Here is a 22,212-nt window from a genome sequence, read left to right as displayed (position 1 = left end):
AAAAAATTACCTGGGAAAAAATTTTGATAAGATATTTGATAAATAAACCTAGAGAAACAAAAATAGAAATCAGGCTTAACTCAGTGTTTTATATCATTTCATGATATAGTCTAAATTGACACATGATCTCAATGGTAAAAACTATACTATAAAAATTGGAAAACAAAGAAATCACATACTTTTCATATCTCTAGGCAGGAGATGTATTCTTAATCAAAGAAAGAGGGGGACAATCACAAAATATATAATAGATAACTGAAAAGGTTTCTGCATAAAGAAAATTAACACATTGACTATAGAAGTAGCTGAATAGGAGAAAAACTGGAAAATTTCTCAGTAAAGTTTGATATCTAAGATGTAGAAACACTTAAAATATACCAAGTACATTAAATATATATACACATATATTAATATGTATGTACACTGGTATATTGTTTTAGGAGCTATGAATAAGGAATTTGGAATTATGAAAGTAAAGTTATTAAAATGTCTGTGTCCTTTGACCTATAGATTCTGCTATTAGCCTTATGCTTCAAGACAAATTAATAAAAAGACAGTTTTCATATACACTAAACTATAGCACTCTGTGTTATAGCAAGCAATATATGAACCTATCAATTAAAGAATATCTAAGTGTGGTACATAAATGTAATAAAATACTAGTGTATTATAAGAAATGACAAATAAGAAAAATATAAAGAAGCATGAAAGATATACATAATTTGATTAAAAAAGAAGGAAGCAGATCTAAGAAAATGATCCTCACAATGATAAAAATGTAAATGGGAAGAACAACCTCACAATATTCAAAAGTAAATATTGCATAATATAAATAAATGTAGCTTAAGAGACGTTAGAAAACACTATCTCATTTGTAAAATTGTACAGTCAATGGATATGAAATGTTTCACACATTTTCAAAAAGATCAGTTTTAACTTTTTTTTTCTTTTCTTTTTTCTTTACAAAACATTTTAGTTATTTGGAATGACTTTTTATGAGGACAAGGAAAGGTATACAAGGGGAAATTAAGCTCATTCATTCTCAATAATCAATAATCTTCAATGTTCCTACCAGCCAGAACTAGAGGCCAATGCCTCTAGTCGTCAATAATCAATTTTAAATCTATATTTTAGTATCATTCAATATTTGTTTAGTATTACACTTATCCAGCTTACAGTCCCCCATTATGAAATGATGTGAGACACTCTTTTTTAGTGGTTCCTCTTCTTCCTCTGTCTACATTGGTATGTTTGTGTTCTTATGAGGATATGTCTCAAAGTCCAATTCAAGACTTATTTTTTCTCCTTATCTTCCATGGCTACCACAGACCTTATTAACTTTTCTAGACACACAATAGACAGTTGAGAGGTGTTTTTTTCCCATCTATTTGCTGAGATTATATTTGTGATTTATGTCAAGAATTTAGCAGTTTAGTCTATATCATCTTTGCTTTGATATTTGAATGTTTTGCTGCACTGGAAATGTGCCCCCCTCATAGGTACACATTCGCTCTATACACTTTTTATGTAATATTCTATTATTAGAGCCAACATGGTAGAGTGGAAGATTTGGATTTGGAGTCAGGAGGCTTGGATTGGGCTGTAGAGGTTACCACTTGTTACCTTTCAGACCTCGACAAGCCACTTCTACTCTCTGGGGCTCAGTGACTTCATATCTGCTTAGACTAGGTGACCTTTGAGATCTCTTCAATCTAAATCCATGATCCTATAAAATAGAGACTATTATTTTAATTAGGACTATGAAAGAAATTAGAAAGGCAAAATAAAGAAATGAAGAGTATCAGTCAACAGCAGTCTAATCATTACTGGAGTTGTACAGATTTTGCTTGGGGGAAGAGAATAAATGCTTGTTAATTGAAAAATAAGAGAATTTAAACATATGATTAAAAGGATACAGCCTTTCATAAATGTCATATATTTGAATATACATATATAGAACTAGAGGTAGAGCCAAATTTTAATCTTTCTCTCTTTTCATATATATATATATATATGTATGTATATATTTTTCATATATATATATATATACATATGTATATATATACAAACACACATATATACATGCATATGTCTATACTAATAGATATACATACACATATGTACCTGCACATATATGTGCACACACATATTTCAATGAATGAACCAATGAGGAAAATTACTTTCCCAAAGGATAGGTTTACACAGTGGTTAATAACTCCTCCCACCTCTCTTCTGTATGATATTATTTTCTGCCATCTGCTGGTGGCTTTGGGACTGTAACCAGTGCCTCATTTTTAAACTTAAAACCAGAAGATTTTAGATCAGGTTTTCATTATAATCAATATGTATATTCAATATACATTATATACCTATGAAGCAGAGCTATGGATCAATGGCAATTAGTGTGTAGCAGGTTCCTTTGACATTTTTTTAAAATTAATACAGTGAGCACGTTAATGAAAAGGAATTGATTCTAACCACATTGTCTGTTATTTAGTGTCTCTCAGATGCCCTTTTCAAACTGTTTTTTTTTTTTCAGTTAATAATTTTAAAATTAGTAAGTCAGTACAGACTTAATCTATTGACTTATGTTTTATTTGTAAGGGTAGCATTAAGGTGCTGATCTTCTGTTTCCTCAGAGAGTATTTTTTACTATCATCTTGAGTTTTTTCTAGAATTATTGTATTCTTATACTAAAGAGATCCTATATCTTTCTCTCTTGAGCCAATGACCAGCAGACACTGGCTCAAGTAACTTCAACTCTTTGGGTCTATTAAATGAGGAAATTGGAATAGATGGTTCTGAAACTATGGTTTCATAGTGATAACGTTTGAAAACATTTTTATAAGCTTGTATTATCATTTTTGGAGAACAATTTGGGTTTCCTGTTTTTAACAGAGCCTCTGTTCTTGAAGATGTCTAACCATCACTCTGTTCTTGATGATTTAGACAAGAGACACTGAAAGTACATTGCCATTTAAAAAGACAATTGATTGACAATTGGACAATCTGCATGAAATGTGAAAATTGTGCTTCATCATCGATACTGAAATCTTTATAATTCATTTGTCCATGTCATTCCTTTGGTCCCTTTCTCACCTTCTAGGATGCAAAGTTAAACAAGAGTTGGTGAGATTCATTATTAAGTGTCACCTCATTTAATGTTTGAGGAGCCAAATTATTCTATCAAAATGGTAACTCCATAATACAATTTTTACATTTTCAGGACAATGGGGTCTGTTCAATGTGTTGAGCAAGAAAAATGTATTTAATAAATGGTTTATTAGTTTGGTGTATAATTGAAAAGTAGCCCAGTATCTCATTCATTTATGTAACCTCTAAAACCTTGAGTATAGCTCTTGTACATATTCCATGTTTAGCATGTGCATCCTTGGTCAAATGGAAGGAAGTCTTTATATTAATAATTGGTAACCAAGCCAGTCAAATTGGAGCTCTGTGTTCCTTGTCCCCCTTATTTACCTTAACATTTATAATGGCCTTCTTGGTATGTTTAACCAGTCCAGAAGAATTTTTATTTTTTAACTGATAGTCACAGAGAGATTTAGGAAGAGATGGGGGAAGCAATGAAGACATTACTATCTTTGGAGTTATAAAACCATGGTTCTAATCTCATTTTTTATCTTTTACTACCTGTGAGACTTTGGCAAAGTCACTTAACTCCTCTGGGCCTTGGTTTCCACAATTGTGAAAAAAAGAGGGTTAGATTAAATGGCCTCTGAGATTTCTTTCCATTCTGTTACATGATTTTATGGACTTTCCAGTTTACTTAACTATTAGGGGAACTGTTCTTAATGAGCTTTCCTTGTTTCTCTTTCTTAATTCCATAGGGCATTCAGTTGATCTCCAGAAGATGGCTGAACCTACAGGAATACCAGAGTAAAAAGCTGATGTCTGACAATGGAGTGAAAGTACAGAGATTCTTTGTGGCTGACACAGCCAATGATGCTCTGGAGGCTGCTAAGAGACTAAGTAAGTTGGCTGGTCAATGATGGTCATTTAATAATGGCTTTCCTATTAATTAATTTACCTGGATAGAAAGTTTATTGTTTAATCTTAGGGTCTTTTGAGATGTTCATATCAACATACTATGGGGAACTAAGGAGACTGAATGTAAATGAACACATGCTATGTTCACTTTTTTTTTCTGTTTTTTTTTTTTTAATCTTCCTATGGGCTTTCCAATTTGCTCTGATTTGTCTCTCCCAACATGATTCATAAAGCAATGTGTGTTAAAAATAAACAAACTAATTAATTAATTAAAACACATACTAGAAGGAGGGCTAGGATTCTAGTTTAATATCTGGTCCAAAAGATTATAGTTTTTCATGTAAAGGAAGCTATGATTAATCATTTATAATTAAATTTATTTTATTAATTATCTACTTATAAGAAAGGCACTCCTAGTTTTTGGGAATATAATTATTATATTCTGTCATTTTGTTCATCGTCTGACTTTATGAGTTTTGGATTTTCTTAGCAAAGGTACTGGATTTGTTTGCCATTTCCTTCTCCAGATTATTGTACAGATGAGAAACTGGGGCAAATAGGGTTAAGTGACTTGTCCAAGGTCACATGCTTAGTAATTGTCTGAAGCTGGATTTGAACTCACAAAAATAAGTCTTGTCCAGCGTTCTGTGCACCATGCCAACTAGCTGCTCTGGAATACCATGAAAAACATGAAAAAATCAGATCCTTTAGAAGATCTCAGGGAGCTTACATTGTATTAAAGGCAAATAACATATACATAGATAATTATATACAAAATGTACAGAAAGTACGTATAGAGTAATTATGATGGAGCCCATGAACTGATTTTATGTAAGTTGTGACATTATATCTGAGTCTTGAAGAAAGCTAGAAATGTGCCTGTCATGGATGTGGTCCAGTTTATACAAAGGCACAGAAATGATGGGGGATAAAATGCTACACATGAGGGAAAAATAGTTCACAGGGGAACGCAAAATACATGAGAAAAACCAATATGAAGTATGCCTGGGAAGGGTTTAGAATTACATTATAAAGGTCCTTTAGCAACAAATAGGGTTTTCTGTGTGTCTATTGCTTTGAAGTAGTGTAGTACAGTGGAGGATCTGGATTCATATCATACCTCTCATGATTTTAACTTGTGTGACTTGGTTTCCTTAGTGTTATTTTCCTCATCTGTGAAATGACGGGCCTGAGAAAATCCATTCTAAATTTGATTCTAATTAGACAATCCTTCAGTGACTTTTCAAACATGTTCATAGAATCTTTGCAATAGATTGCAATATATTAATAGAATACATAAATTACCGGTTGGTGTGATTATATGGAGTAACTCCTCAGCATAAAGAGAGTTTGATTACATTTTGGAACAAAATGACAGAAATCAAGATTGCTTTTATATTGAATGTTTATTATTTATACTGAATATATGGTGCTGAAGGCTTCTCATCCTATGGCTTTGTGGGATCTTTGGCTACTTAACTAATTCAGATCACACAGAAGGCTGCATTAAATATCGTCAAATCTTTCCTTTCTCAGAGTATTCCCATCTTCCACCTTTCCTTATTTCTAGAAGTCTCTTTTAATTTTGTCTAAAACTGTATTTTGAACTTAAGTCAAGATATCTGCCTCAGCAGCAATTATTATTCTACAATTCTATCTCAGTCCCATTTATGCTAAACCCCTTAGTGACTCCTCAAAACACTGGCTGACCTAACTGAAAACTCCTAAGTAACTCCTACCCCAGATTCCTAACCACTTTCCTTCAAGGAAGAGAGGGAAAAAGGTATCCCTTCATCTTGTTTCAGATCCCCAGATCATTAATAGCATCTACATTTTCCCAAGTTAGGCAGAATTGTAGAAATGCTTAGCTATTTCCTCAATCTGTGAGACAAAGGCTATCAGAGGAACAAAATGTTAAATTTTCCTTACTTGAAATGTATAAGATAGCAGAGGCTTCAGGTGGTCTAGAACCCTGTGTCAGTTAGAATATACTTATAATCAAAAGGATAAAGACTAGAATCAAGCTTGCCATACATCTTAGCTATGTGACTTCAGCCAGGTCACTTACACTCTTTCTAAGGGTTATTTTCGTCATCTATAAACTACAGGCTTAGGGTGCTTCACAGATATTGCATTTTTCACAATTTGAAGGTTTGTGGAAATCTTATATCGAGCAAGTCCATTGGTGTTATTTTTCCCAAGAGCATTGGCTCACATCATGTCTCTGTGTCACATTTTGATAATTTTCACATAATTCAAACATTACCCTTATTGTTATATATGTTATGGTGATCTGTGATCAGTGACCTTTGAGATTACAATTGTAATAGTTTGGGGGTGCCACAAACTGGCCCATATAAGATAGTGGACTCAATTGAAAATGTTGTGAACCATTCCCACATTTCTGTCCCTCTGTCCCTATTCCCTGAGAGGCAACAACATTGAAATCAGGCCAATTAATAACTCTATAATGACATCTAAGTGTTCAAGTGAAAGGAATAGCCGAGCATTGCAGCCCCCTTAATTGCTGTCTTGTTTTAAGAAACCCCAACCTTCAGTAACTACCACCCTGATCGGTCCACAGCCATCAACATCAAGGCAAGACCCTCCACCAAACAAAAATTAGAATTCACTGAAGGCTCAGATGATGAGTAGTATTTTTTAACAATAAAATATTTTTTTAATTAATGTATGTACTTGACAGTTTAGTGTAAATATAATTTTTATATGCACTGAGACACTGGAAACAAATTCATGTGACTCACTTTATTATACTATTCATTGTGGTGGTCTAGAACCTAACTTATAATATCTCTGAGGAATGCCTGTAAGGATATTAACAACTACAAGCAACTTATCACAGTGCCTAATACATGACAGACATTAAGAAATCCTTGTTGATTGATTATTATAAGTAAATTACTATGCAAACTTGAAAGAGACATATGTATCTATCTATGTATATATATGTGTGTGTGTGTCTATATGTATATATGCACAAATATATGTATATATGTATAAGCATGTAGATATAGATAAAAATATGTAAACTCAGTTCCCATCATCATCATTGGTTTTTGATTTGCCTTATCCTGAATCAATTTTCTCATCTTCTAAAGTGAACGAAATGAAAAAGCATTTATTGAGCTACTATTATGTGGCAGGATAAAGAAGGAAATGGTAAAATACTTCAGTATTTTTGTCAGGAAAATCCCATGAAAAATATTGTCTTGTTATGTCCACCAAGGTACCAAGAAGAGCTAGCTAAGAATGAAGGAGGACAATAATGCCGCATGTGCCAGGAATCTTACTAAGGTCTATGAATACAAATATTAAAGTGAGATACTCCGTGCCCACAAGGAGCTTGCATTCTAGTAGGGTAGAAGCCACAGAAACCTGTTTTGTTCTAAGGAGCCAAGAAAGATAAACAGAAACTCTCTTATTTAGAAACAAAATATTGTTTGATTACTGATCTCAAAGCAAGAGGTAGAAAGATTGAGTATTGCTGCAGAGGTAAATAGATCATCATAACTAATTAATCAGTCATTCCACAATTATAATAAAGTGCCAGAATTAACAGGTACTTCTCTGTTTCATTTGATAAATCTGTATGACTTCTCTTCACCTAATCTTGCCCCTTTTCTTTCTCACCTTAACATTCTATATCATTTATGAGAGCATTAAAATTGTGAGTAATTACCTTTAATTTTTTCCTAGAAGTCAGAGGAAAGGGAAGGAACATATATATCTATGGTTTTTGGTTCCCTATCTGTACAGTCAGAAATAATCCCTCTCACCAGGAATTCTCCCAGAACTTTAACCTCTGTTTCACTTTTTTTTTTGCACATGCATCCACATACACACACATACATACACACATATACACACACCTTTATATTGGAATATCTTTGTTCATATTTCACTGCTAATAAGTATATTAGATGGGATTTGAACCCAAATTCAAATCCTTAAATATAGTCTTATATTTAAGACTTAATCCTGGACATTGAGGATATCAAGGAAAAGGGCTCTAATCAAAGACAAGTATTTAGCTAAATTAATACTTTAATAATGAAAGATTGCCTATGTCTAAAACCTTCTGGCTGAGATTACAGAGATATCTCCCACTTCAAGAAGTTGAGGTATCTTTTATGTAAATTACTTTTTTTTTATTGCAAACACTTCCAAGAGAAGTTTCAAGGAAGCATTCCTCCTCATTTTCATCAAGTTACATGTACTGTTACATGATGCCAGATGCCCAATGTCTTGATTTTGTAAAATATTCTAAGCAAAATATCAGTCATATGATCCTGGTGAAGATTTACTTGAAAATTGGTTGTGAAGATACCTTTAAAAAGGCACAAGTTGTTTTAAAACACAGATGTTTTCTTATAGATCTCATCTCCTCACCCATTACTTCCTGATTTCTTTAACTTGATGATGCTCTTGGGAGAGTCTTCACACCATCAGCATTTTTATGATAAGAAATGCATGTTAATAAAATAAGGGGAAGATGCAGCAGGTTCCAAGGCTGCCATTGTCTAATCTGAGTAATCTGTTGACATTGTCTTGATGGTTCATTTTATTGCCTCTTGAATAGCAAAGGAAGATTTGTGAGGCCATTATGGTTTAAAGGGAGAGGTTGATTGAAATTGGTAATGCAAACAACCTTTGGATTTTAACAAAATTTGTAATGACCAAGAACTTAGATGAGACTCATTTTCTTGTAGAGAATGGATTTTAGCAATTCACTGACTTGACTTAAAAAGTAAGGACAGTCTGTACAACTTTGGCACCAATTAACTGCTTCTTTGACTGATTGGATCCTTAGGAAGGTTTGCTTGGTTTACCTGCCATTGACTATAGGACTTCCTGATTATCAGAGTGAATGAAAGGGGATTTAACACAGGATGAGGGAAGTGCAGGGGTTTCTTTTTAATTTTTAAGTTAGGATCCAAGCTGTAGGGGTGATTAACTGCTTTTCTCTGTTCTCCTTCCTCCCCCATTTCCTTTTGCCATGGCCCTGCTGCTGTGATACCTTTCTCCTGATTCTGCCTGCCCTCCATTCCCTTGGGAGATCCCCTGGGAATTGACTTTCCCCCTCAACGGGAATGTTTTCTGTACTACTGTCAAACCTTCAGCACCCATGCTTGGGGACTATCTCTGGGGCCTCCCCCCTAAACTTTCCCCTCTGTTGCTCCTATGCATTACAATCTCAGATCCCACTGCCTTGACTAAATTTTCTATAAGACTAGTTTCTATTAACTAGAGCTTTGTTTATTGGGTAGTCATTTTCTCCTTAAAGATTTAGATAAACTCAATAAATGCATAAATGAAACAGCATCAACAAAAACAAGTTATCACCATTGCTGAAAATTATATAGTAATTTACATTTTGTAAAAATATTACAAATATTCTTTTCATTTTATCCTCACAATGACCCTAGGAGATAGACTATATTATTATTTCTATTTTATAGATGAGGAAACTGAGGCACAATCATGTAATAGTTGTGTTTAAAGGGAGGATTCAAATTCTGGTCTTCCTGACTCTAAGTCCAGTATTCTATTTCTTCACTTGCATCATCACAGATTTATTGAATTCCCATTACATCCAGAGTACAAGATTATTATATCAGTGATCATTAGCCACAGGGACTAACAATACCATTTCATTGACATTGAGGACTCCCATTACTAAGGAAGATCAGTGCTTTCTCTGAAACTAAGATGCCAAAAACACAGAGAGGTGGAGTTATTTGCCCAAAGTCACACAGCTAGGATAATTCAGAAGAGGAGCTTGAACTTAGATCTTTTCAACCCAGACGCCAGATTTCTATTCTCTATGCCGTGTTGTTTCTCATGAATAGTCATTAGAGCAAAAAGAAGGAAAGGAATCTAGTTTTTAGCCAAATATAAAGTCTACTGAGAAATAGCTCTAGCATATAAAAATGGGCCAAACTTAACAAGATTTTATTTTTCTTTTTGACTTGGAACTGTGACAACTGATTTTGCCATTCCCTTTGACAAGAAAATCTTGGGGTGTGATTAAAGGAAATGATCATGTTTTAAATAGTTATATTTTGTTGTTGTTGTTTTTCACTAGGAAAGAAACTAAAATAGGAAAGCAGAAATTAATTCTCCCTGTGCTAATGACACAGCATCGTCCAATGGAGATAAGCAGCTTTTAGTGAATTTGACTTGCTTATGAAGGATTTGAGCTCCAGCATGTTTCTAGATTTCAATATACCTTACTATTTCATTTTATATAATCATATTCTAAAGCCAGATGAATTGCTACTCCATTAAGGAATTGTATATTAAGTGAAAAGGCAATAGATGCACATTAAAATGATTGACACACTCCGTTAATTAGCTAGGTAATTAACTGTGTGCCTAATTGTTTTATTTGTCAAGGCTTTGTCATGGTTAGGTTTATATGGTTAGACATCTTGTGTCAGCATCCTGAGTTCTGGTATGGAGAGTGGTCATTGTTACCAAGTAGTGTCTGGCAAGGTCTAGACTGAACTCTGGACCCTCAATGATCAGAATTTTTTATTCCAGAACAAAAATAATATGACATTTTATGTCAAAGCTCAGCCTTTTACAAAAGTTCTAAATTACATCAATATGGTCTAAGAAGAGAGCCAGATGCACCTGTTATGATTAAAACAAGAACACCATTGGACTGGTATCCATAACAAGGAACAAACAGAAAACTGAATATGGATTCCATTTAATCATTTCTTGACCCAAATAAGACTTTCAATGACTTGTCTATAGCTAGCAGTCAATAGGAATATTGACTGAACCTAATTCTCTGTGTGAAATATTCATTGAATTTGAGTATGAAGTACAAACATTTGTGTTGTACAAACACACTCTCATTTGTTCAAGGGCATTCTTGTTTCTAACATGCATCTCAATTAAAGCAGGTGAATGAGTAGCCTTAACAACAGATGTGTAATTAGGAACCTAATGAGTGATTTGTTAATTATTCTTTCCTGCTGTGGCTCTTCAAAGATTTTTCTCTTTCCCCACCTCCACCAATTTCCTCCCATTCTGTAGGGTAATTTATTTCAGTCTTTTTTGTCACTCACCATGTCATTGTTTTAATCCATTTAATTTGCTTTGGGGGATTGATCTGCAGCCCCGCCTTGGAGATGTCATTTTCTTGATGAGATCTCAGTAAGAGCAAGGCTCCCTGGGAGGAGATGTGTCGTGGATCTAGGGAGGAGACTGAGTAAACAGGCAACCAATCCTTATCCACAACCCAGATAAGGAATATCTTTCTGGACTCCTTAGAAGTGAAAACCAATAAACTTGGTGATTTTTATAATGGGAGCCAATATTTTCATTCTTTCCTTCACCTTTTAGTAATCACAAATTTTAAACATAAGAAAAGAAGAACAGAATATTAAAACTTTAGTGACACCATGGTTTCTTTTTTATCTGGCAAGATCAATTATGGGAGTATGAGTATGGAGTCCAGAAACTTGTTTCAAAAATATTTTGAGAACTTTATTTCAGTACAATTTGATGAGCTTTTATTAACCATTTATTATATATAATATGTATACTATATCACATAAGAATTTAGTGTATGATTTCATCCATGGCAAAAGTCAAGCAGAATAAATGAACAGAGAGTTCTGAGTCACCAATCACTTTTACTTAGGAGGATCAAGGAAATGGCCAAGAGAAAGTTGTCATTGGATGGAAAATCCACCAATCCGCAGGCATACAAGAAGTGCCTACTTTATACGGGGCATTCTACTAGTTGCTGAGGAACTAATGATAAAAATGGGTGACATGGAGAGAGGTTTTTCTTGGTATGGATGGGCATGGTGTATGCTTTACACAGATTCAGGGAAAGTATGATGGGACTGGAGAACAACTCATTGTTGAAATGCATTAGAACATACTATATGAAAGGGAATAATATTCGATGTGGAAACTTTTCCCCCACACAAACACCTACTTTGATGGGTAGGTGCCACTTGGCACTCATTCTGTTGGAAAGACAGTTCTCGTCACTTTCTCCCCAGACATTTCTTCCCAGTTATTTTGACATTGAGTGAGAACCTCCATAGGTCACTGCCCTCCTACTTCTTTCCCAATTCTGTAACTATCATCAAATCATTATTGATACCATTTCAGCAAATGGTATCATTTGCTACCATTGCTACTGGAAAGAATCTATGAATCTACTTCTCTCTGGCTTTATTTACCATTTCTTAATCAATAAACATCTATTTAGTGCTTACTATGTGCTTTGGTCCTCAAAGTCATAAGAGAAGTTAATATCATCTTGTGCCAAGATACAAACAAATCATTATTGCTGGAGGATGATCAGAAATATGGGAGGTTCTTTAGAAATTTCATCACTAGCTCTGAAGACACAGGCCCTGAATTCAAATCTTCTCTCCAAATTTTACTACCTGTGTGAGCTTTGGGAAGTCACTTAAACTTTGTGTGCCTCAGTTTTCTCATCTTTAAAATGCAGGGTTTACCTGGATTACCCCTAAAGGTTTTTTCATCCCTGCATCTGTGATCTGGCTAAAGTAGGTTTCTGTCTTAGAACTTTTGTATTTCTCAGCATCCAGGGTATTTTACCCAGAGATTTAGTTGTTCCCTTTTCCCATTTGGGAAATACATAGTCCTCTGATAATATTTGAAATCTTAATTATTTCTAGAGCTAATATGTTAACTAATGAGCTCTCATTCATTTATAATTATTACTGAACAAAGTCAATTATCATTTTTCTTCTTGTGGATAATTGTTTTTTTTCCTGCCACTGGCACATTCCAATAGCTGCCCAGTCAGTTTGTGCTTCAGGAATACAAACTAATTTTGTTATCAGCTTAAGCAAATTAAAAAGAGAAAGTTGGGGATAGAGTCCATGCAAGGAATATTATACTCAACAGACTTTACAGACCTGGATTCTAGTCCCATCTTTGCCTAAAGATGATATAAGCTTCAATTGGAAGGATGAAGCAGCTGGGATGTGACCCATAGAAATAGGAGTGTTGGCTGTTCCTGGTGTTTAGTTATTAGAAGGTGAGTGACTTCCTGTTTGGGTCAGGAACAGTGACACGCTCACATCAAAAGCAAGTACACAATCTGCTTTTGTCTAAGGAATATGTTTCCTCATGAGATTTTGAGGAAAATAAGTTGAGAGTTACATTAATCAATCAACAAGCATTTATGAAGCAACTACTAGATACAAGGAACTGATCCTAATTTAAAGTATTCAGTGTATTAATTTTGGAGAGGATCATATAGTCTTGGGGGTGTAGAAAACCCTTTAGAGTCCAATCTATACATCAATCTATGGACCAGCATTTTTTCTCAGTAACATTTTATTTTTCCAAACACATGTAAAGATAGTTTTCAACATTCATTTTGTATTCCATTTTTTTCTTCCCCACCTTACCACTCCCTTCTCCAAGACAGGAAACAATCTGTTATAGGTTAAATATCAGCATTTGTTAAATGCCTACTATTTGTCAGATGAAGCTAGGCTGGTATACAAATACAGAAAAGAAATGATTTCCTTTCTCAAGGAGCTTCAGAATCTCCCTTAATTGCCCAATTCTGCTTGAACACCTCCAGTGAGAGGGAAGCCAGGGTTTCCTGAGAGGGAATCCAGTGTTTCCTTAGGCAGCCCAGTCCATTTGAGAGTTTTGATTGATGGGAAGGTTTTTTGACATCAAGCCCAATTTTCCACTTTGCAACTCTTGGTTATGCTTTTGTTGCTAGCTTTGTAGGAGGAAAAAAAGCCTAATCTTTTTTCCATGTAATAAACTCTTCAAATACCATGAAGGCAACCACTAGGTCCTCACTAAGGTTTTCTTGCTCCACATAAGACAATGATTGAATAACTACTAAATATTAAGGTGATGCTGGTACTAAACCTATCCTAGCCTTCTTTCTCACATGGAAATTAAGGATAGTTATTTCTAACCCACTTTTCTCTGTGTTGATGTAAAGCTCCAGCGAGGTTAGGCAGATAAGTGGTATAATGGATAGAATACTGGATTAGAAACCTGAGTTTGAATCCTGCCTTAGAATCATATTAATTCTGTCATGTTGGAAAACTCATTTAACTTCCCTCCTTAGTCTCAGTTTCTTCCTCTAAAAGATGATAATGGATACCTGTGTCAGATTTTATATTCTTAGATTCAAAGATCTTAACAGATAGTGACTATAGCCATGAAATGAAAAGATCCTCGTGCTTTAGAAAAAAAAAAAGGTTTGGCAAATCTGGATGGCATACTAAAAGGTAGAGACATCATCTTGCCAACTAAGATCCAGCTCTATATAATCAAATCTTTGGGGGTTTTTTGAGTAACAGTGTATGGTTGTGAGAGTTGGAATATAAGTAAAGCTGAGTGCCATAGAATCAGGGCTTTCAATTTGTGATACTGGAGAAAACTATTGAGAGTCTCTTGGACGGGAAGGAGCTCGATTTAGTCAATACTTAAAGAAATTGCTCCAGCCATTCATCAGAAGGTCAAACAATGAAGCCGAAGCTTAAATACTTTGGCCTTATAATGGGAAGTTATGGCTCATTGCAAAAGACCATCAATTGGGAAAGCTTGAAGGCAAAAGGCAAAGGAGATTTTAGATGGCTAGATGGTATCATGGAAACAATAAACATGAACCTGGATAGAGTTTGAGAGATAGTGGGGGATAGAAAGGCCTAGAGTTATAGTTTATGAGATCTGAGGAGTCAGACATGCCTGAACAACCACAACAATCTTACCTATCTCATACCATTGTGGAGATATAGTAAGATGAGAATGTGAGCACTTTGAAAATCTTAAAGTTTAAATGCTTGCTATTTAATACAAGTAATAATATCTTAATTAACAATAATCATTATTTAATAATATTAAGAACTGGTTATTAATTGATAAAATCAATACTTAATATTAATATATGTATATGAAAGCATTTTGAAACTTCTATGTAAATATGTATTGTTACTACTTGAATACTTCATTCAGTGCCTTATATCTACTGTTCATTCAATAAATATTAAATGCTCTCCAAAGGCAAATATCAAAATGCTTTCAGAGCAACTTTTTGGTTATATACATTATGATACTCCTTGAATGGCATAGATATTTGGAAGTTGGCTATATATACTGATGACATAGCAGGGCAGAAATCAAGGGATATAGCTTCAAAGTCTACTTGTAAGCCTTATTGCCTGCGTGGTTTTGGCAAACTGACTTTACCCATCTGAGTCTTAGTTTGCTCTTCTGTAAAATGAAGAGTTTGTCCTAAGTGATCTATAAATCCTTTCCAGGGTTAAATCTGTGATTCTTAGACTCTGGGTATACATTTATGCCTAATTGATGGAGCAAGAGTCCCTTTAGGATTTGAAATTAATTTTTTTTGGTAGCTTAGTTTAATTTATCACCAAACAAAGGACATGCTTTTTCTTAAACTTTCCTGAATTTCCACTAGAATCCAGATTGACAGCAAGATGTTTTGACATTGTTCAAGAAAATAATTTTAGGAAAATGGAGTCTGGGTCATTGAAGAGGGTTAAAGAGTAAGAATTCTTTGGAGTACATTGTTAACTCACCAGAGAATATTTCTTCCAGACTCAAACTCGTATGGTGTGCAACAGGGATGGCCCCAGGCAAAATTCTTTAGTAGGAGCAGTTCCTATTATATATGCTCTTTCCTACCTTTCCACTCTTTCTTTTCTTCCTTCAGTTTCCTGATTGCCTCAGGCCTTCAGCCAGCCCTCTCTGGTCTGGCATCTTTCTGCCTTACCCATTTCACTTGAAACAACATCCTTTTTTGGTTTAAAAAAAAAAACTTAGTTATGTCTATCTCATATTTTTAAAATCTGGGGCCATTTCAAATCATCCTGATCTATATTTTGCCACTGGACCTAGAAAAGAGAGCGAGGCTGGTGATTTTGTTCAGCCCTCCATTGCTTAAATCCAATTCACTTGCAAGGGATATTGTTACCTTCATGATGTCATGGTCTTTTTTGAGAATGAAGGACAAATAACAACAATAGCATTCTCATATCTTATGTGTTATACAACAAGCTAATCTCATCGACTCGTACATAATAGGTACGCAGTAAATATTTAAGGAGTAATTGAGGCTTATATATGACCTCTCAAGGAATAGCTCCACATTCTAGCTATGACTTTGTAGTGATAACTGTTCTTATCTAAGCCTTTAGTTGACTCAAATTATTGGATTGTCAACAGTAATAAAAAGGAAAGTAGAATGGTGAACCTGTAAAGGAGATATTTAAAGGATCATAAAATATGAACTGATATTACTCAGTCAACAATAATTTATTTAGTGCTTAATATGTGACTAGCACATGCTAGGTCTCTGAAATCAAAATGAAAGCAGGAGAAAATTTCCACTCTGAGGGAGCTTACAGCAATGATATATACAAGTATCCAGAAAGTAAATACCAATAAATAAATGCACAGCAGTCAAAGACAAAGTAGCTTGAGAGAAAGGACAACAGTGGTTGCAATACTTTAACTATTTCTTTCTCTTTTTTTTGAGTTTTGAAACTTGTTCATTTTTTATTAAAGCTTTTTATTTCAAAACATATGCATTGATAATTTTTCAACAATGACCCTTCAAAACCCCATGATGAAAAATTTCTCCTCCTTCCCTCACCCCTTCCCCTAGATGGCAAATAATCCAATATATGTTACATGTTAAATTATATGTCAAATCCAATATATGTATACATATTTATACAATGATCTTGCTGCACAAGAAAATCAGATCAAAAAGGAAAAAAAAAGATAAAGAAATTAAAATGCAAGCAAACAACAACAAAAAGAGTGAAAAATGTTATGTTGTAATCCATACTCAGTTCCCACTGTCCTCTCTCTGGGTGTAGATGACTCTCTTCATCATCATTGGAACTGGCCTCAATCATCTTACTGTTGGAAAGAGTCATGTCTATCGTATAATCTTGTTGTTGCCATGTATAAGGGATTTTGTAAGGTGGAGGTGAGGAGGGGGTGCATTCTAGATGTGAGGAGGGGATGCATTCTGGGTATGAGGAAAAACTACTAATGCAAAGACCAGGATGGGAATTGATATATTATGTATGAGGAACAGAGAGAGAGAGGCCAGTTTAGTTGGTTCACAAAATGCAGAATGAATAGTAATGTATAGTAAGTTTTGGAAAGATCGGTTAATGATACGTTGTGAAGAACCTTGACAGTTGAATAGAATAGTTTGTATTTGAATCTAGAGGTAAAAGGGAACCATGGCAGATCATTAAATAGTAATGTAAGTAACATGGTCAGGTCTTATTTTTTAAAATTATTTTAATAGCAATATTTGGCAAGTGACTTGATACATGTGGTGAGATCAAAAAGTTGAGAGTAGCATCAATGTTCCAAAGCTGGGATCCTTGAAGGATGATGGTATCTTCCATAGAAATAGGAAATGCTTTTCAGGGAAAAATAATTAGTTGTGTTTTGGCATATTAAATTGAAGTTGTTTCTGGGTTATCCATTTTGAAATATCCATTAGGATATTAGTAATACAAGATTGAAGAGGGTGTGAGAGTGGGGGCTGGAATTAGAAATAAAGATCTGGGACACATTATTATAGAGCTGTTAAGTGAAGCATGGAGTTCTGCTGAGGTCACCAGCAAGGAACTCTAGAGGCAGTCTCATCCAATCTTCCCATTTTTTTAGTTGAGGAAACTGAGGTTTACCAGGAAGGTAAAATGTTGCCCTGTGTTTTTGTCATAGAGACAAAATTTCCCTTCTCTCCATTACGCCATGATTCTCTTAATTCATTCTTGGTCAAAGGGATTGAGTTTTTATTATAATCATGCTAAAGTACATGAATAGGCATTGACATAAAGGTCTTTGGAAAGATAGGAATTAAAGGCACAAAATGAGTTTCATGCTACTTCTTCACAGTAGAAATAAATGCTTGCTTGATCAATTCATTCATGGCATTCAAATACTGAGCCTTCATCCGGATAAGCAAATGGCTTGGTGGAAAGAGGAGTGGGCATGGGAATGGAGTGCCTGAATTTGACATGACTCTATCGTGTTTCCTGGCTGATCTTGAGAAAGTCAAATTTGACCCCCATGACTCTAAGTTTCCACACCTGAAAATGAGGTGGTTGTACAAGGTGACCTGTAAATTCTCTTTCAGATTAAAATTGATGTTCCTCAGGCTAAGAACCACAACTTTATGTACTTGAAACTCTTTAACTTCTTGAGTGAAAGTTCTCCAAAGCTCCATGCATAAGCTGTCAGCACATCTAGCAGCTGCTGTCTAAGAAAATAGCTTGTTGGATGTTTTGCAGTGACATTTGAGTGACGCCTTATTTAGTATTCTGTTCGAATGACTACTTTATATTAATGAGCGTGCTATTGGTGGATGTGCCTTTTGTAGGCTAGGAATTTGCCAAATAAAAAGATAGGACAGTTGTACTTCTGTGAGGAAAATGAAATTTTGATTTTATTCTCATGGCAATGTAATAAATATTAACAATGGGATTGTGCTTTAAGACACCAGACAAATCCCCAAGGTAATTGTTGCAGAATAGGCACTATTTATCATAGAATTCCTGATAAGAGCTCAAACTTCATTTTGAGCTTTCTGGGATACTTCCATAAAGGGGGAGAAAAGCATAAAAAAATTACAGATGGATGGCTTGATCCACTATCAGGAAAGATGGAGCTGCTTCTTTCAACAAGCTCCTTCAATTAGAGTTGGGTTTTGTGTTTGTTTATTTGTTTCTATTCAACATAGAATGAGCTAAGGGATTTGAGACTCTTGTCTTTCTCAAATTAAGTATGAGCCAAGTATTAGAATACAGATTTTTTAAAAAGTCTTTGGGTTTTATTCATATGCTCTTACTAGTTCCTTCCCTATTAGGGAAAGAAAGCAGATGGAATGAGGATAATAGGAGGAGAAAGAATTGCACTGAAAACATTTGATATGCAAAAATCAAACTTGTTCTGAAATTGCAGGTATTCGATTTCATACTTAAAAACAGCTTTACATAAATAAAGGGATAGAAACTCAACCTGTGTCTTTGTCATCAATGAGAGTGATATTCTTGATAGGAGGAACTTTCAGGATTAAAAACTCATTTTCACCATTGCACTAAGCAACTTCTTTTCAACTTATCTTCTTTGGAGACTTATCTCTCTATAGAGAGGTTAAGGTATTTGTCTTGGTTCAGTTGTCCTCAAGATCAAGATGATATGTAAGGGGGATGGTGGAGAATAAACTTTTATAAAGCACCTACTATGTGGTAGACACTCCATTCAGCACCTTTAAAAAATAAATATTAGTTTATTTGATTTTTTTAATAACCCTGTGAGGTAGGTGCAATTATAATCTTCATTTTATCATTGGGGAAACTGAAATAAACAGAGGTTAAGTGACTTGTTCAAAGTCACACAGCTAGAGTTTGAAATTTGGTCTTCCTAACCCCAAATCCAGTATTTTAGCCATTGTACCACTTATCTAAGAACTTTACCAAATGTAAAGTCCAATTAATCATATTAGGCTGATCACTATCTTAAGATAGTGATTATGATATTAGAAATGGGATTTACATAAATATTCTCTGTATGTGACTCATCCTAAACATGCATACTCTAGGTGTGAGATTATCTAAGAAGAACAGTCTAAGATGGACATCTGCAGGATCATAGAATCCTAGATTTATAACTGCAGGAGAGCTTGGAGATCATCTAGTTTAAAGTTTCTTAAACTGTGGGTTATACCCTATATGGGGTCACATAACTGAATGTGGAAGTTGCAAGATGGTGATTTATTATCAGTATATATATTTATATATACCTATATGCCCGGAGTTATGTAAAAATTTCTTGGATGAAATGTGTTAAAAAGTTGAAAATGTTCAAGAAGCCCTAATCTAATTCAACTTCATCATACTGTTTTTTAATTTTGAAAATTTTATTTATATATTTTTCAACCCTACCATCATTTTAGAGATAAAAATGTCTTTATTAATTTTTTAATAATTATTTAATTTGGGGGCAGTTAGGTGGTGTAATGAATAGAACACAAGCTCTAAAGTCAGATGGACCTGAGTTCAAATGTGGCCTCAGACACTTAACACCTCCTAGCTGTATGATCCTGGACAAGCGACTTAACCCCGATTGTCTTAGCACACACACACACACAAAATTTCTTTAATTTCTTTATCTTTAAAATGGTAGAGTTGAAAAATAAATAAAGCCTAGAAACTTTAAATGACTTGGCCCAGCTTGTGCTGGTAGTAAGTGGCAAAGACAGGATATCAACTCAACATAGTTACTCCAAATTCAACATTGTTACTCCGCACTACACTGCCTTTTCTGGTATGGGGGTATTTGTATATGTCATATAGACACAGCAGCATATCTCCATGAAGTAGAGACTGTTAGTCTTATTCTGAACTTCAGAAAGATTTGTTAGCCTTCTGTACTCCTTTTTCCTTGAAAAAAGTGATATTTTTGTGAGTTTTCTAAAACTATAAAATTATGGGGTGAGATTACAGTCCCCAGAGGCAGAGAACATAGTTGAAGTTAAGGCTGGATCAGATTTGTCCTTCAGAAAGCTCTCCCTACTGCCCCTTGGCCCCTTGAAACCATTACTAATTTTTACTCTAGGAAAAAAAAGTAATCAAATCAATACCACGAATGAGAGGAAGCATGGTATAGGTGACAGAGGGCTACAGTTAAAATCACAAAAAGATGGGTTCATGGCACCAACCTGATATTTACTAGCCCTCTGACCCTGGGCAATCACTTAAACTCTGCCTCAGTTCTTCAGTTGTAAGATGGCTTGGACCAAATGGCCTGTAGAGTCTCGTTCTCCATCCATAATCCTATTCCCATTGCTTTTGAAAACTATGCATCATTTCTATTGCTATTTGACTTCACTCCCAAAGGGGAAAGGAAAAAATGAGGGAAGAAAATAAGGATTTATAAAATGCCCAGAGAATACTTACTATGTACCAAGTATTAGCTTTACCAGTATTAGTTCATTTGACTCTCTCTATGACACTGTGAGGGTTGTTGAAAACTGTAAAATCCTCATTTTACATTGAGGAAAATGAGACAAATGGAGATTATGTAACTTGCACAGGCTTACTCAGATACTAAGTGTCTGAGGATGGATTTGAGCTTAGATCTTCCTGACTACTGTACTACCTACTTGCCTATTGGGTAATAGTAGTTGCCTAATGTCTCAATATCACTATGATTTTTATTTTTGCCTGACCACTAGTCCCGTTCTTTCATTAGAATGTAAGCTCCTTCAGGGTAGGGAGTGCTTTTCTTTTTTATTTAATAAGATATATGATGCAATATAATTATTTAATATAATAATAGCTGTCATTGTGTAGTGCCTTACGGTTTGCAAAATGATTATCACACTTAATCCACATAACAATCATGGGAGGTAGGTGCCATTATAAGCACCATTTTTGGATGAGCAAACCAAGGTTGTGAGAGATTGAATAACTAGCTCAGGGTCATTCAATTAGTAAACATCTGAGACAGGACTTCAACTTAGTGTTTTGTTTGTTTATCTTCCCAGTTCTTGGGTCAATGGTCACTATAATATTCTGCTTTTTGTCATTGTGATTATTGGAGTAATTTATAAATACCACTGAATTTTCTGATTAGCTTGTATTTTCCCAGTACTTGACACAGTACCTATGTTAAAATAATGCTTTTTCATTCATTAATTCATTCATAAAGAGGTTTTAAAGAACAAATATCCAGGTTCTTTCACTTGATCTCCATAATATTGACCATGTAGTCTCTCTCAATTCAGTACTGTGTGAAATGATGTGGGTTACATGAGGGTATATAAATAGTGAAACATGGAAGTGAGTTTATTTTTCCTCCATCACTTCCTCCTCTTCTTCCTTTCACTTCATTCTTCTCCTCCACCTCGTCTTTCTTTCTGGGCCTATTTTTTCTTGATATAATTCTGACGAAGAAATGTTCTCTGAGCAATTTGGAACTGTGCCCAAAGGGCTATAAAACTATGCATACTTTTTGATCCAGCAGTGTCACTACTGGGTCTATATCACAAAGAAATCATAAAACAGGGAAAAGAACTCACACGTGAAATAAATATTGTTGCAGACCTTTTTGTGGTGGCAAGTAACTAGAAATGGAGTGGGTGCCCATCAA

At 34.7% G+C, this 22,212-nt stretch overlaps 1 protein-coding gene across 2 annotated transcripts in view; it reads left to right on the top strand.

Annotated features, from left to right (window-relative positions):
* SUCLG2 (succinate-CoA ligase GDP-forming subunit beta) overlaps positions 1-22,212 on the top strand; it is a 311,455-nt gene that overhangs the window by 58,522 nt on the left and 230,721 nt on the right. For both annotated transcript variants that reach the window (XM_051980490.1, XM_051980497.1), the window contains exon 2: positions 3,849-3,990. In XM_051980490.1, the coding sequence (XP_051836450.1) occupies positions 3,849-3,990 (142 nt within the window). The remainder of the gene's footprint in view (positions 1-3,848; positions 3,991-22,212) is intronic.

The sequence above is a fragment of the Antechinus flavipes genome, chromosome 1, assembly GCF_016432865.1.
Source record: "Antechinus flavipes isolate AdamAnt ecotype Samford, QLD, Australia chromosome 1, AdamAnt_v2, whole genome shotgun sequence".
NCBI lineage: Eukaryota > Metazoa > Chordata > Mammalia > Dasyuromorphia > Dasyuridae > Antechinus > Antechinus flavipes.
This window is presented reverse-complemented; position numbering and strand designations above follow the sequence as displayed.